We start from the raw sequence: 14417 nt of genomic DNA on the forward strand, positions 1-14417 counted from the left end.
GCCCGTCGGATTGGCCCGACCGTGAGGCAGGAGGAGGCGTCGTCGTGGCCGCCCGCATGCGCGTGACGCACGCCGACGTCACTGCGCCTCGCCCCGCCCCCGGCCGGCGGCGGGAATCTTCCCCGGACGCTTCCCTGACGGAGCGTCGCGCCTTCTGGGCTCTCCTAGGAAGCCATAGTTTATGACGCCATGGCCGCCGCCTTGGCTGGACTCACGTTGCCCGCTGTCGTGGAGGAGCTCCTGACTGAGATGGCCGCGGCGGTGCAGGAGAACGCGCGAAGTACGGGCCGGAGGGCGTGCGTAGCTGCGTTGCGGGCGGTGGACCTGGCACGACGGGGCGGGGAGGCGAGAGGCGGAGTTCCCTGGGCCTGCGGGGCGCCGGGTTGGGGCCCCGCCCCCGCGCTCCAGGCCCTGGTCTCTGGGTTCTTTATTCCGTCTGGTTCTATTACCAAGCCCCAGTTCGTAAAAGATAAATAGAAAAGAAAGGAAGGAAAAGAAGATCTAAATTTGTTCAGGGAGCAGCGCAGTGGTTCCCTGCAGGCCAGGGGGGCTGTAGGAACAGAAGTGCTGAGCGCTGTCCCGAAACCCTTCACAAGGGGCATCGGGCTGGGACAGCGGAGGGCACGGAAGTCTGCAGGGACGTTCGGAAAGGTGGGGTTCTGAATTACTCAACTTGCCTGTGGTATCCCCGCCCCTAAAATCTTAAATTAATTTTAAAGTTAATCCTCTTGTACCCTGCGTGCACCAAATATTTTAGAGCCACAAAACCCAAATGCATACGCAGTAACTGGAATTAATCGGGATCTTGTGAAAGCACCTTTTATTTCTCTGACCAGCAGAGGATGCTCTGTGACTATGCTTACCAAATCACCGAGGTGATCTCAAGATGTGTTCTCAGCATAGTAGTATTAAGACGATAATTCTAATGAAAATGCATTGACAAATTAGAATTACTTAACCAGTGTAAAAAGAGTCACTTAATAGTAGTTCAGGACTCAAAACTGCCACTGCTTATTCACTTGGGTGGCTTTTGTTTTATTTTTATTTTTTTAAAAAAAAATTTTTTTAACGTTTATTTATTTTTTGAGATAGAGAGAGACAGAGCATGAATGGGGGAGGGGCAGAGAGAGAGGGAGACACAGAATCGGAAGCAGGGTCCAGGCTCTGAGCCATCAGCCCAGAGCCCGACGCGGGGCTCGAACTCACGGACCGCGGGATCGTGACCTGAGCTGAAGTCGGACGCTCAACCGACTGCGCCACCCAGGCGCCCCGGGTGGCTTTTGTTTTAAAAGGACTGCACTTTTGGGGCGCCTGTGTGGCTTATTTGGTGAAGCATGGGATTCTTGATTTTGGCTAGGGTTGATTTCCTGGTTTTGTGAGATCAAGCCCAGAGTCAGGCTCTGCGTTGACAGTGTGGAGCCTGCTTGGGATTGTCTCTCTCCTGTCTGCCCCTCCCGCCTCAAATTAAATAAACTTTAAAAAAAAAAAAAAAAAAAAAAAAAAAAAGGATTGGACTCCAAAAGGGTTTGTCTTGAGTTCCTGCTTTTAAAGAGTTGAGAAAAGTAAGCTGTGCTAACACAAACATAGTATATTCCCTTAAAAGGTTAGGCCAGCCAGGTATTCAAACATGTTCAAATCCCCAAAAGAATGGGGAGAAAAACCAATCTGTTAGCTCAAACAGTGGTTGCAAAAAGCGGGTCTGTCTGAATGGGTTAATCTATACACAGTGACACTCTTGGAGAAGGCCCAATAGGTGCCCCTGATGCTCATGGCTGAGACCGAGGACCCACTGCCATTGATTCATGTTTATTTCCAGCAGAACCTTTTTCTGCTATTTCAAAATATTTGTCCCAGATACTAATACACTCTTCCCGATCTGTATCCTTCAATGATAATTTTTTTGGATCAAGATTTGAGTTTACACTTGTATGATGATGTGATATGTATCACATTTGGGCCAGTAGGAAGCAATTATTTGTCCTTTCCTGTGTAACTTTTTGTTTTCCTTGGAATTACAGCTGTTGTGGTTGTGTTTGTTTCTTTAATTTTCTATGTATTTATCCCCAGTTCAACCTCAAACTCTTTACCAGTGTTCTAAATGTCTGCTCAAGATGTTCAGATAAGTGAGATGTTCTATCAATTTCATTTTTCTATAGAAATCTCTCCTAGAGCTTAGAGTTGATCGAACATGAGCTGACTGCTCTCCTGGATATCTCCTGAGATCTTCCTTCACCATTTTTATCCTAGGAATTCTCTTACCTATGTTGAGGTGTGTGTGTAGTGTATCTACAATGTTCTTTTTCTGGGTTTACTATCTTATTTTATAGAGCACATACACTAGTAGCTTCGTGAAGAAGAACACATGAGGTGTACTTTTTGAACCCTTACATGTCTGAAAAGTTTTTTTTTTCTTTTTTTTTAATGTTTATTTATTTTTGAGAGAGACAGAGAGAGACAGAGCACACGTGGGGGAGGGGCAGAGAGAGGAGACATAGAATCCGAAGCAGGCTCCAGGCGCTGAGCTGTCAGCACAGAGCTCGAACTCCAGAACTGTGAAATCATAACCTGAGCTGAAATCAGAGTCGGACACTTGACTGAGCCACCTAGGAGCCCCTAAAATTTACTTTAAGAGAGTCTTTATTACTTTAGCCCCCCCCCCCCCCCGCTTCATCCCTACCTGTAAAACTACCCAGTGCTACTAATTTCTGAGGATTTTAGGGGGAAGAGGGTACGTTATTGTTTGGTTTTCTCCATTGCTAGCTTCGGATTCAGTTTCCTCAGGTCTTGTGAATTATTTTCCAGTGTATCTTAGCAGTTGTCTCTCCCTGTCCTTTCATCCCTGGGAGTTTATGTTTAAAAAAAAAAAAAAAAAATCCTTGTGTTATTGTTTATTGGGGTGTTTGGAAGAAGTAAAATTAGATGCATAGACTTAATCACCATCTTACACAAAAACCTTTTTGGTTACAGTCTTTTAAAGGTTTTTGCGCCTGTGGGGTCACTGGTTTAACATGATTAACTCTCTTTCCATTCTTGTTTTACAGTTCCTGATGAGCATTTATCATTGTAAGTATGTATCCTGTTGTAATTTTTTTTTTTAAAAACCATTTTTTTTTTAAGTTTATTTAATTTGACAGAAAGAATGTGTGCATGAGCAGGGGAGGAGCAGAGAGAGGGAGAGAGAGAATCCCTAGCAGGCTCTGCACTGTCAGCCCAGAGTCCGACGCAGGGCTTGATCTCACAAATTGAGATCATGACCTGAGCCAAATCAAGAGTCGGATACTCAACCGACTAAGCCACCCAGGCACCCCCATTAATGTGTTTTAAAAGTCAGATCCTTTCAACATCAACTATTGATTTTTAAAAATACCCTTACTAAACTGAGAACAATGTTTTCTTGACAGGATTGTTAAAAATCTGTCCAATAGCCAATACCACATTTGACAGTACAGGGCATTCTTGTGTTGTCTTATTTGTCATTTTTGTTTAACATTGTTCTAGAAGTTGTAGCTGTTAGCCTAACACCTGAAAAAGAAATTAGAGGCATACCTATTTGTAAGAAAAGACAGCTATCATTATTTGTAGATGATACAACTTTTTAAAAACCAAGAGAATAAAGTTTTTGTATTACAGAAATTAAAAATTGTTTTCCTTCACGTACAAAGTTCAAAAATATAACTATTTTCAATAGCAACAAAAAGGTGAAAGCTACCTAGGAATAAGTGACATTTAATTGTATACGCATATGTACACATTTATTTAGAGAGAATGAGAGAGAGTGGGGGGGGGGTGCACAGGGAGAGGGAGAGAGAGAGAATCTAAAGCAGGCTCCATGCCTAATGCAGAGCCTGATGCAGGGTTCAGTCTCACAACCATGAGATCATGATCTGAGCTGAAATCAAGAGTCGGACTCTTAACCAACCGAGCCACCCAGGCACCCCAGTATGCTTATATTTTAAAGGTCTAGAAAGATACATACCAACCTGTACCAGTGGCTTTCTTAGAGGAAAGAAAAGAGATAGAATTTAGGTTTAGAAAAGGTTTTAACCTTTTCTCTATTAAATTTTTTACAGAGATTATGTATTAGAAAAAAAATACTTTTAAAACAAAATAGGGAAATAATAAAAATGTAAATTAGCCAAAAATTTTGGGAAAAGGGTTAATATTACTAGTGATCATAAATATGCAAATTAAAATAATGACACAACTTTCCATCTATAAAACTGGCTACCACAGAAAAGATGTTGGTAAGAATGTCCTAGATGTTGGCAACAGCATGGAGAAAAGGGTAATTGATACCCTGCTGGTAGGAGTGTAAATTGGAAAGTAATCTGGCAACAGGTTATAAGAGCTTTAAAACATACATATTCTTTGGCTTACAAATTCCACTGAAAAGAATGTATCCCAAGGAGGTAATCATGAATGTTCATAAAGATTTTACAGTGAGCATATTCACCCAGTATTGCTTATAGTAGCAAAAGCAAAAACAAAAAACCACCTGGAAACAATCTAGTTATTCACATTAGATTTAATAAACCCTAATTATCCAAAAATGGAGTTTGGGGAAAAGTAAAGTAATTCATCTTTATAATGGAATTCTTTGTAACTATTAAGAGTGATATAAAAAATACTGCATTGAAGAGGTATTCACAATAAAGTTACAAAAGCAGGTTTAAAAATTCTTGTTTATTTTTAAAGTTAACTGTGATTAATAAAGTTATGACCAAATTTTATTTATTTTTCTTTGTCCATAGATAATCTTCATATGTTAATGTAAAAAATTTAAAACTCTTCCCATTCAAATGGTTTGTTGTGTAAAGAGACTGGTTTGTTGGGAAATTAAGAAGTTGAACATGTTAATTTTGAATACTTAGTAGCTCTGTCTTTATGTTTTGTGTCAGATCTTATGAGTTCTTTAAAACATTAACTTTCCCATTTTAGTTCAACCAGGCCACTTTATTTTCCAGTTTATAAAAGTAACTCCTACCCGTAAAAAAATGTTATTGGAAAATAAAACATGAAAAATGTCAACAATCATACCACCCAGTGATAATCACTGTTACAGTTGGGTTTATTGCCTTTTTATTTAAATTAAATGTTTTATTTTGAGATAATTGTGAATTTTATTAAGAAAAAAATTTTTAGCATGATTGAGAGTTTCTAAATAACCAATTTTGTGCCCAGCCTTTCTCACTTAACACAAGAATTTTTTCACATACCAAATTTTTTTCTGATCATTTAACAGATGGTTAGCCTTTACTACTAAGGCAAAAAAGAACAAATTAACACCCACCAAAGGGGTTATGAAGAACTGACAAGGGGGGCACCTGGGGGGCTCAGTTGGTTAAGCGTCCGACTTCAGTTCAGGTCATGATCTCATGGTTTGCGGGTTCACAGATTCTGTGTCTCCCTCTCTCTCTGCCCCTCCCCCACTCACACTCTGTCTCAAAGATAAATAAAATTTTTTTTAAAAAAAGAAAGAAAAACTCTGACAATACTGGTATTGGTTAGGATGTGGGAAAATAGAACTCTTAAACAATGCTAGTGGGGCTGCGCTGTTTCCACTGTGGAAAACTATTGGCAACACCTATTAAAGTTGAAAAATGCACACATCCTAAGGCTCAGCAATTCTACTTATATAACCAGGAAGAACTAAGGGGCATATACAGGGATAATTGAGTATTATTTATAATGTGAAATAGAAATGATCAGAATGCCTGTCAATAGGGTACTTAAAAAACAAGATGCATGTACATACAATGGTATATTATTCAAAAGTTAAATTAAAAAATATATATTGAGGTGCCTGGCTGGCTCAGGTGGTAGAGCGTGCAACTCTTGATCTCGGGGTTGTGAGTTCAAGCCCCACATTGGGTATAGAGATCACTTAAAAATAAAACCTTGGGGTGCCTAGATGGCTCAGCTGGTTAAGCGTCTTGACTCTTGATTTCAGCTCAGGTTATGATCTCACAGTTCATGAGCTTGAGCCCCGCATCGGGCTCTGCTCTGACAGCATGGAGCCTGCTTGGGATTCTCTCTCTCTCTCTCTCTCTCTCTCTCTCTCTCTCTCTCTCCCTCTCTCTCTGCCCCTACCCTGCTCATGCTCTTTCTTTCAAAATAAATAAACTTTAAGTAAAATAAAGTAAAATCTTAATAGATACAGATACATGAATAGATACATAGATACATGAATATACATATATATAATATGCATCATTTTTAAAAGCACATTGAAAAAAAAAACAGGTTGCCAAAAATGCCTACAATATATCTTTTATGTTTTAAAACTTATAAGACATCCTGAAAACATTACACTATATGTTAACTGACCTGGATTTAAATAAAAATAAAAAAACCCTTTTTTTGTTTTAATCTTTATTTTTGAGAGAGAGAGACAGAATGCAAGCAGGGGAGGAACAGAAAGAGAGGGAGACACAGAATGTGAAGCAGGCTCCAGGCTCCAGGCTCCAAGCTGTCAGCGCAGAGCCCAATGCGGGGCTTGAACCCACAGACTGCGAGATCATGACCTGAGCCGAAATCGAACGCTCAACCAACTGAGCCACCCAGGCACCCCTGGATTTAAATAACATTAAAAAAAATAGTAATGAAAAAACTTACAATACCACATGTATATATATGTATACGTATGTATATGCGTGTGTGTGCGAAGTATACGTATTCAATGTACTAAGTATAATAAAATATAAAAACGTTAACAGGAAGGAAACCAACCAATGCATGCAGTTGCCTCAGGGATGAAAGGAAGTTGGGAATAAGAACAGGAAGCACTATGAAGTATAAACAGGGTTTTATCTGCAAACATGGTAACATTCTGGGGGGTTAATTACATGGGTTTCTCCTATATTGCCTTTTTTTTTTTTTTCAAATTAAAATGAAATGAATTGTTTGCAACTGCCAGTCGTGATCCTTTGGGCGAAGTTGCTGAGGTGACAGGCAGTCTAACCTGTAGCCTCTCTGTTTCTCAGGCTGAAGTTCATCTTTGGCCCATCAGCCATTCAGGCCTTGGACCTTGTTGATCGACAGTCCATCACCTTAATCTCATCGCCCAGTGGGAGGCGTGTTTACCAGGTAGAAATCCAGAGGTGGGGATTATCTCAGCAAGAAATCCCTTAGGACAAAATGTTTTCGTGAATCTCAATGGAAACTGATGACCAGCCTTAAATATTTCCTGGATTATAGAAGAACATTTGACCCAGCTTAGTAAAATTAAGTATTAGTAATTAAGATAAGATAAATATGACCTATTAACCCTGCCCAGGAGCAGCATACAGAACCAGCAATGATGTGGAGAGGCGGTTTTCTCAAGTCTAAGGGAGTATAGTTGACTTTTCTTTCCCAGGTTTGATAACAAGCACTTTTCCTCAAAAAACTGGGTTGATATTTCCATCTTGTTCATTATCTGTCGCCTACAAGCAAATGCCAGAATATTTTGAGGTCTTTCTATATGCTCAGATTGATCTGTCAGAAGTGATCTTTCAAAACTGTTGTCAGGAAGTATTCATTAAGTATACCAGATGGAGGCAGTCTACTTGGACCTTAGTTTTGCCCTCTGCAATTTAAGATAGGTAGATTTGTAAAGTAATAGCCTCCGAACAGACTCTGAAAGACTCAGATTTCCATGTCTTGTTGCTGTTTCCCACCAAAAACCCAACAAGGTATTTATCGTTCAGGAAACTGAGATGCAGAAGAGTGAATTAACAGTCACATCTGGCAGCTGGGACTTGTAACTGCTGCCCTACAGTGTCTCTTTTTATATATAAATGGGGCCACATTCCGTTCCCACTCCTCCGCCCCCCAATTTAGCTATATGATACCATGTAAGTGCAGTGAGATTGAGGGAAGGGAAGGTTGTGAATGAAGAACATTGGCATTTTGTGTCTGGCTTGGAAGGAGTAAAAAAGCCATCAGCTCTAGTATGTAATCTAGGTCTTGCTGAAGACCAGGAAGAGACGGGAGTTTTTCAGTGTTTGGATTCTGGTTTATTTATGATGAACTTCTCAGAGCTGAGACCGTGTCCGTTAATTCTTAGTGAGAGAATGAGCAAAGCCTGCTTGGTGCCTTTGGTTAGTGAATTAACCCGCCGTTTCACATGGTAGCATAACTTAACCAGTCTGGCAAAATCTTCATTCATTTCTTCATTAAGGAAAATGATGTGACTAATGTTGAGTGCCACAGTTAGAAATTTCGGGTCGTGTTTACTTAAAAGAGGCTGCCTGTTAGAATTTTGTCGGGGCGAACTTAGCAGATAAAATACCTCAAACAAAATCTTTCAGATTTTAAGTAATGACTAGGTCACAGACCTAGAGGACAGAAGGCTTAACAGATCACAGCTATTAAATGATATTGTGCCTGACGAGGTTTTTCCATTTCTCTGCCTAGTGTGTTTATTGGGGGTTTCTATGTAGCTAAAGTACCCGGAACAAGAAGGGCCTGTGAGTTTTTCCCACATCGTTTAGTTTGACTTTTTGTCTCCGTTCCAGTGTTAGCATTACACCTGACCTGCACCTCTAGTCTTCTAGTTCTGTGATCTGGTCATTACTTAAAGTCTGAAAGATTTTGTTTGAGATATTTTCATTATCGTTGCCTTGTTGTTTCTTCCGAGGTTGCCACGGCTTACTTAACTTCCCTCATTCCCAGCCTGTACCATATCACATTGCTTTATTCATCATAAAAATGCTAACTTCCTAGTACTGTGGCCTTCAGCTTGGACTTTGAATTAAATGAAGCTGTAGAAATCTTACGTCCACCCTCAATTTAACCTTAATGGTTTCCTTGTATACTAACATAGTCAGAATTTGGCTTTAGTCAGAGGTTCTCTGACATGATAAAAGTTGAGTCAGACACTATCTTGATATCCTGCTAGTCTCTTTCCATAGGTCAACCTGATACTCGCACTGTCCTCCTCCAGGTACAGTGGTAATTACTGCAAAGTCACCACTACGTTGCTGTCACCTGAGTCGCTTTTCTGTAAACTTTTTTGGTTCAGGTAGGGAGGGGGAGGCATCGGTCAGGAGAGGCTAAGTTATGCTGTGGTTAACAAATTTCAGAGGCTCACGAAAACAAAGTTTTGTGTCTTGTTGCTGCCTCATATCCACTGAGAGTTCATTGCAGCTCTGCTCCAAAACATCGTCACGCAGGGATCCCAGCTGGTGTGGCAGTCCTTCTCTGGAATATTGTGGATCTCACAGCAGAGAGAAAAGAGGATGTGGTGTGTGCCAATCTTTAATGTTTCTGCTTGGCTACTCACATTTTATTGGCTGAAGCAGGTCACATAGCCAGGGGTATTTAATAGGGCAGGAATGTATAATCTTCTTTCAGAGAGAGGCACCGAACACAGGAAACAATAAATAATACATTTAGCACTATGATGGCTCCTAAAAGGCTTGGAGCAATCATAAAATAAAACTATACTTGTGAATGGATGCCCATCTAGGTGGGTCATACTTCTTAGAACCCAACTGGAACCACAGCAGACGTCCTCCAAGTGAAGTTCATACGAGTCTGCTCTTGGGTCTCAGTATCCTATTTCCCACGTGTTACTTTTTTCTAAAATCTGTCTCCTTCTGGGGATGAACATTCCAGACTATGAGTGGGAGAAGTGGGGCACTTCCTGTAAGAGGAGGTCATTTTTCCATTGAAGGATAAAGCAATTGAATTAGATGATCCCTGAGGTCAATTTCCAGTTCTAATCATTTCTGACTCAGATTTTTACCTTATTATTGGGTTTATTAGTCATCTGATGCTAGATAAGGGAGAAGCAAATTCAAAATTTGCTATCACAACAGTGTTTACTGCCTTGGACGCTTGAACATTTTACTTTTAGTCTCAGCCAGCCTTTGAAAGCGTCAGGCAAGGGAACCCCTGTAGAATTTCTTCCCATCCCTAAGTCACCTGGCATTTATTCAGCATCATCCAGGGTATTCTCATGGATTGGGGGCCCACTAAAAGAAGGGAGCTGAGGAACCATTCAAGTGAGTGTAGAATTCCAGAGGCTTGTGCCTGCTTAAATTTAAATCCAGGGAGAAGAAACCTAGGAGATAGATAAAGGAAGAAATCTAAAGTTTTATTCATCGGTAATAGTTGGAGACCTAAGAATTGTTCATGTCACTGCTGGATATTGGGTTTTTCCCCAGGATTAAGTGGAGAACAGTCTGCTTTCTAGCTGCTGTCAGTTTGACAAACGAGCATGACACTTGGAACACTGCTATTCTGTTGAAGCCTTACCTGTTGCTTTATTCTTTGTTGGGGAGAAAGAAGGAAGAATCTTAGGAGTGCTGACTTTTTTTTTTTTTCATCCTGGCCTTTTCATTCAGATTGCCATCTTGGAGCCTAAAACTAATTTGAAAGCCCTGTGGCAAATTCCTAAGTGGCATCTCACGGTAAAATAACCTTCAGGATGTTTCTGCTTCCTTGGATACTGATTTTACACTTCCAGTTTGGAAATTAACTCCAGGAGTGAAGCCCTTAACATTTTTGGTTTGGGCTCCCTGGTGGTAGAGAGGCCTAAACAAGTGATTTCTCCGACAAGTTTGTCCACCACAGACACATCATAATTTCACTGTACGTCTCCTTTTTGTCCCTTGCCTGCCAACAAGGCGATTTGTTCTTGGACTAGGCCTCTTACCAACCCCTCCTCCTATCTGCGTCCTCTTTCCATCCTGCTAGGTGAATCGGCAGATCCAGGCGTGCCTCGTTCTGAGACCTCCACCCTGAGCAGCTGAGTCATCCCTTTTGCAGGCTTCTTTGCTTTATTTATTCTCCTTGCTCTCAAACGGTTTTCAAGAGGCCTTTCCTACTTTCTCTGGAAGACCTGTATTTCTGCCTCACTGCTTGCTCTTTACCTGTTCCACACTTTGTTTAGGTGTGCGGCGGAAGCTTCAGAAATGTACACACATGTTGTGCAATACCAGAGGCTGAGAAACACCACAATAATGTGTATCTGAGGGGACCTTTCCCGTCCACCTCTTTTCTAGGCAGTCCATGGAGTAGACCCTGTAAATCACTAGGCGGAGGAACAAAATGGCTCACGTGGATGGTTTAGCCTGAAACTCCTGTTTCGTGGTCTGAAGTCCTCAAGGACAGAACCTGTACATGGGGAAGTTGAGTTTTCACTTTTGTGTAAGACGTTACCGCAGCCCTTCCCAGTACGGTTTGCAGAGCTGCTCTGAGTCATCAGGCGGATAAATTCAGGGGAGGGAAGCGCTTTTCCAGCGCACCTTTTGAAGTCTGATCCCATCTGTCCTTTTCTTTATAGGTACTTGGAAGTTCTGGTAAAACGTACACTTGTTTGGCTTCTTGTCATCACTGTTCATGTCCTGCGTTTGCCTTCTCCGTGCTGCGGAAGAGTGACAGCCTGCTGGTGAGGATGGGGAAGGCTCTTCCCACTGCAGTCGAATTAGGAGGGAAATTCTTGGCCCCCTTAGCATGGTTTAAGAGTTGTACAAAGTGAGAATTTTTACTACCTGTTGAAGCAAACGGTTTACTGTCCTGGATTTCAGTCCTCTCTTTTGGGTTTACCCTCCCAAAATGCACTGTCATTTTTTACATCTACATTCATTTCCCAATTGTTTATTTAAAAGGTCACAGGTGAAACTTTGGGGAGGGCAACAAGGTAATCTCGAAAGTTGGCACTGGGAAATTAGACGGCCCAACAAAAATAGGAACTAAAGTGACTGCTGGCGACTTTGCATGTCCCCAACTCAGCTACGAGGTATTTCTTCCCACTACACCCATAAGACAGCCTGGCACTTAGCCATACTTGATTTTCACCACGGGGCAGGAGAGCACATTGATATTTCTGCCGATGTCACAGGAGCCCAGAGCACCAAGCAGGAGCAAGACATACTCACACAACTCCCTGTTCCAAAGGAGAACAGCATTACCCATCTAAGAGCAGGTAGCTATTTTGTCAGTCTTCCCAAGGAAAATTATAGTATCCACTCCATTCTTCCCCTTTCTTTTACACTGTTAACTTTGTAAACATCTTGGGAATGGCGGTGGGAAGTTGGGCATCTCATTGTTGAAAGGCCGCATTTGCAGCTGATGTGCCCTAAGTTTGTTTCACCTGTAAAATGACAGGATTAAATTAGGGCCCCTGCAATATCTAAGCTGTGTGTTCTGTGACATAAGGCGCAGCACTTCCCCACAGGCTGCTGTCTGTGAGGGTTCTGCTCACCACCCTCCCCCGTAGTACAGCACAGTGGTTAAGGGAGCGTAGACTCTGGGCACATGGGTAGAATGGGGATAAGACCTGTCCTCATGGGGTAGCTGACAGATTTAAGTGAGACAGTCTGTGGGAAGCACTGAGCAACACAGTAAGTCAAGGAACGTTCGCCATCGCTGCGAATAGCTTTCTGAAGGCCGGAAGAAAGAGGCAGAGCCAAAGACTGCAACGAGGGGCCTGTCTTGCTTCTCACTGTGGGTGATACACCCTGTGCCAGCTGGGCCTAAACTTTCCCAAAACAACAGGCAAAGTAAAACTTCCTTTATCCCCTCTAATTTCCAGAAAAGAATACATTTGTGTCACCTTTATCTGCAGTTTTTAGGCAGCAAGTCTTTAATCTGTGTGCCCACTCCTTTCCTACTAAATTTAGTGACAGGTCTTGGTTATCTCGGCCCTGCCGAGTAACAGAAGTGTGTTTTGTATTCCAGTGCAAGCATCTCTTGGCAGTTTATCTTAGCCAGGTGACAGGAACCTGCCGACAGCTGAAGGTCTCTGACAAGCAACTGACAGACATATTATTCGCAGAGAAGAAACAAAAAGCATAAAAGGTATAAATTAAGCATCATTATCTTTCAAAATAGAAGTCCCACCAGGAAACACGTGGTTCACGTGGAAGAGAGGTGAAATAATCTTCTGGAGACTTCTTGTTACTGTCCCTCTTCCCTCCTGGACAAGAGACTGTGAGTTGCAACCCAGGATGTGTGTATGGTTTGAAGTTCTGTACAGTTCTTGTGGAAAATCAGAACCCACCTGTGAGGCCCTTGGATACATTTCTGAGGTGGAATCAAGCATTTTAGACTCAAACAAACCCTAATGTCTATCACACCCTGTCTGCAATTAGATTAAGTTACTGAAGTACTTAGTAATTTTTAAGAGGTTGGAATGGTAGATGAAACTGGTAAGAAAAAGTTTAGATGAGTTAAGTGTTACTTCTTTTCTTTGGGTCCAGGGAATCACCCTGCAGCAACAAAAGAGCAGAGCAGAGCTATGGCTAAGCAGCAGCAACTATAAAAAGACTCCGGGGTTTTAGTTTCACTGAGCTTCAGCTCCCGGTGGTGTTGCCAAAAAAGCTTACATAAGCTGTATTGTTAGAAAGGTGTATCTGAAGCAAGGAAAGGGCTGGTTTTGTTCTGCGTGCGTTTCTGAGCTTTATAAGAAGCCAAATGAAGGAAGAGACTGAAAGTCATGCCCTGAAGGAAGTAGAGAAACCACTAGGGATTTCCAGTCTGAACAAGAAAACGCAAAAGAGACTCCAAGAGAAGAGTTTTAGAAGGGAGGGAGATGGGACTCGTCTGGACCCCAAGAGAGTGAGGGGTAAGGACAGATGGCAGTGAAGATGAGGCCACCTCAGCCCAGAAGAACTTCCTAAGGAAAGCCATTCATGGCCAGAACGGGAGCCTGGAAGGCCAGGCATGCTCTCTGCGGGGCTTGCACACCTGCAGCGTCCTTGTGCAGATATTACAGCAGTGAACACACAGAGGGGAGAGACTTTACGGCCCAGGAAACACGAGGTGCAGGTGCTGGAGAGCCGTGTGACCTGCTCACAGGCTGTGCAGCGTTCTCTGGTGGCCAGAGCCTTGGGTTCCGTGGAGGCGCAGCACACAAAAGCTGTCAGGACTTTCCTACTTGGGAAGCTTGGGCTGGGTATAAACTTCTCCCTTTAAGCAGTCTTCAGAACAAAGAATAGAAGGTAGATTCAGCACCCTGAGCTTGTTTTTTAAGTTTTATTTTTATTTCATGTCATACACATACACAGTTCTAGGATTTTACTTATTAAAATTTTCACACTTGGGCTCCAGCAACTTGGCCAAACGTCAGCTTGGTAGAGAACTAAAAATCACTGCCTAACTCTAGAAGGGGAAGATGCAGTCTGGAAGAGGAGGGATCCATCCCATTTCTCCAGTTTCTTCCTCTAGGGTATGGCTTTGCAGTATGCGGAGAAGAATGTTAGGAAAATTGTTATCTGATATTCTGCTTCAGAACTTATTCGAGTGTCATGTCCCCAAATAAATACAGCAGTTTCTTGACTGAAGAATTAAACTTTTAATTTTCCTGGTCACCTTCCTAGGAATAAGTATGTATTTTTAGTATGTCCAACTTTTGTTTTTCCATTGCTTCTAAATTAAAAAATATTTGTATTACAATAGTTCACAGTGTTTCACAGTAAAATAGTTTC

General features: G+C 42.0%; 1 protein-coding gene across 1 annotated transcript; it reads left to right on the forward strand.

The window, feature by feature from the left end:
- Nucleotides 1-76: 76 nt before the first annotated feature.
- On the forward strand, nucleotides 77-14387 carry ZSWIM7 (zinc finger SWIM-type containing 7). Its single transcript, XM_042967752.1, has 5 exons — nucleotides 77-280; nucleotides 3042-3063; nucleotides 6984-7086; nucleotides 11273-11377; nucleotides 12670-14387. The coding sequence occupies exons 1-5, from the start codon at nucleotides 190-192 to the stop codon at nucleotides 12784-12786; spliced, it is 438 nt and encodes a 145-aa protein (XP_042823686.1). The 5' UTR covers nucleotides 77-189; the 3' UTR covers nucleotides 12787-14387.
- The last annotated feature ends 30 nt before the right edge of the window (nucleotides 14388-14417 follow it).

Source organism: Panthera tigris, chromosome E1 (genome assembly GCF_018350195.1).
Source record: "Panthera tigris isolate Pti1 chromosome E1, P.tigris_Pti1_mat1.1, whole genome shotgun sequence".
NCBI lineage: Eukaryota > Metazoa > Chordata > Mammalia > Carnivora > Felidae > Panthera > Panthera tigris.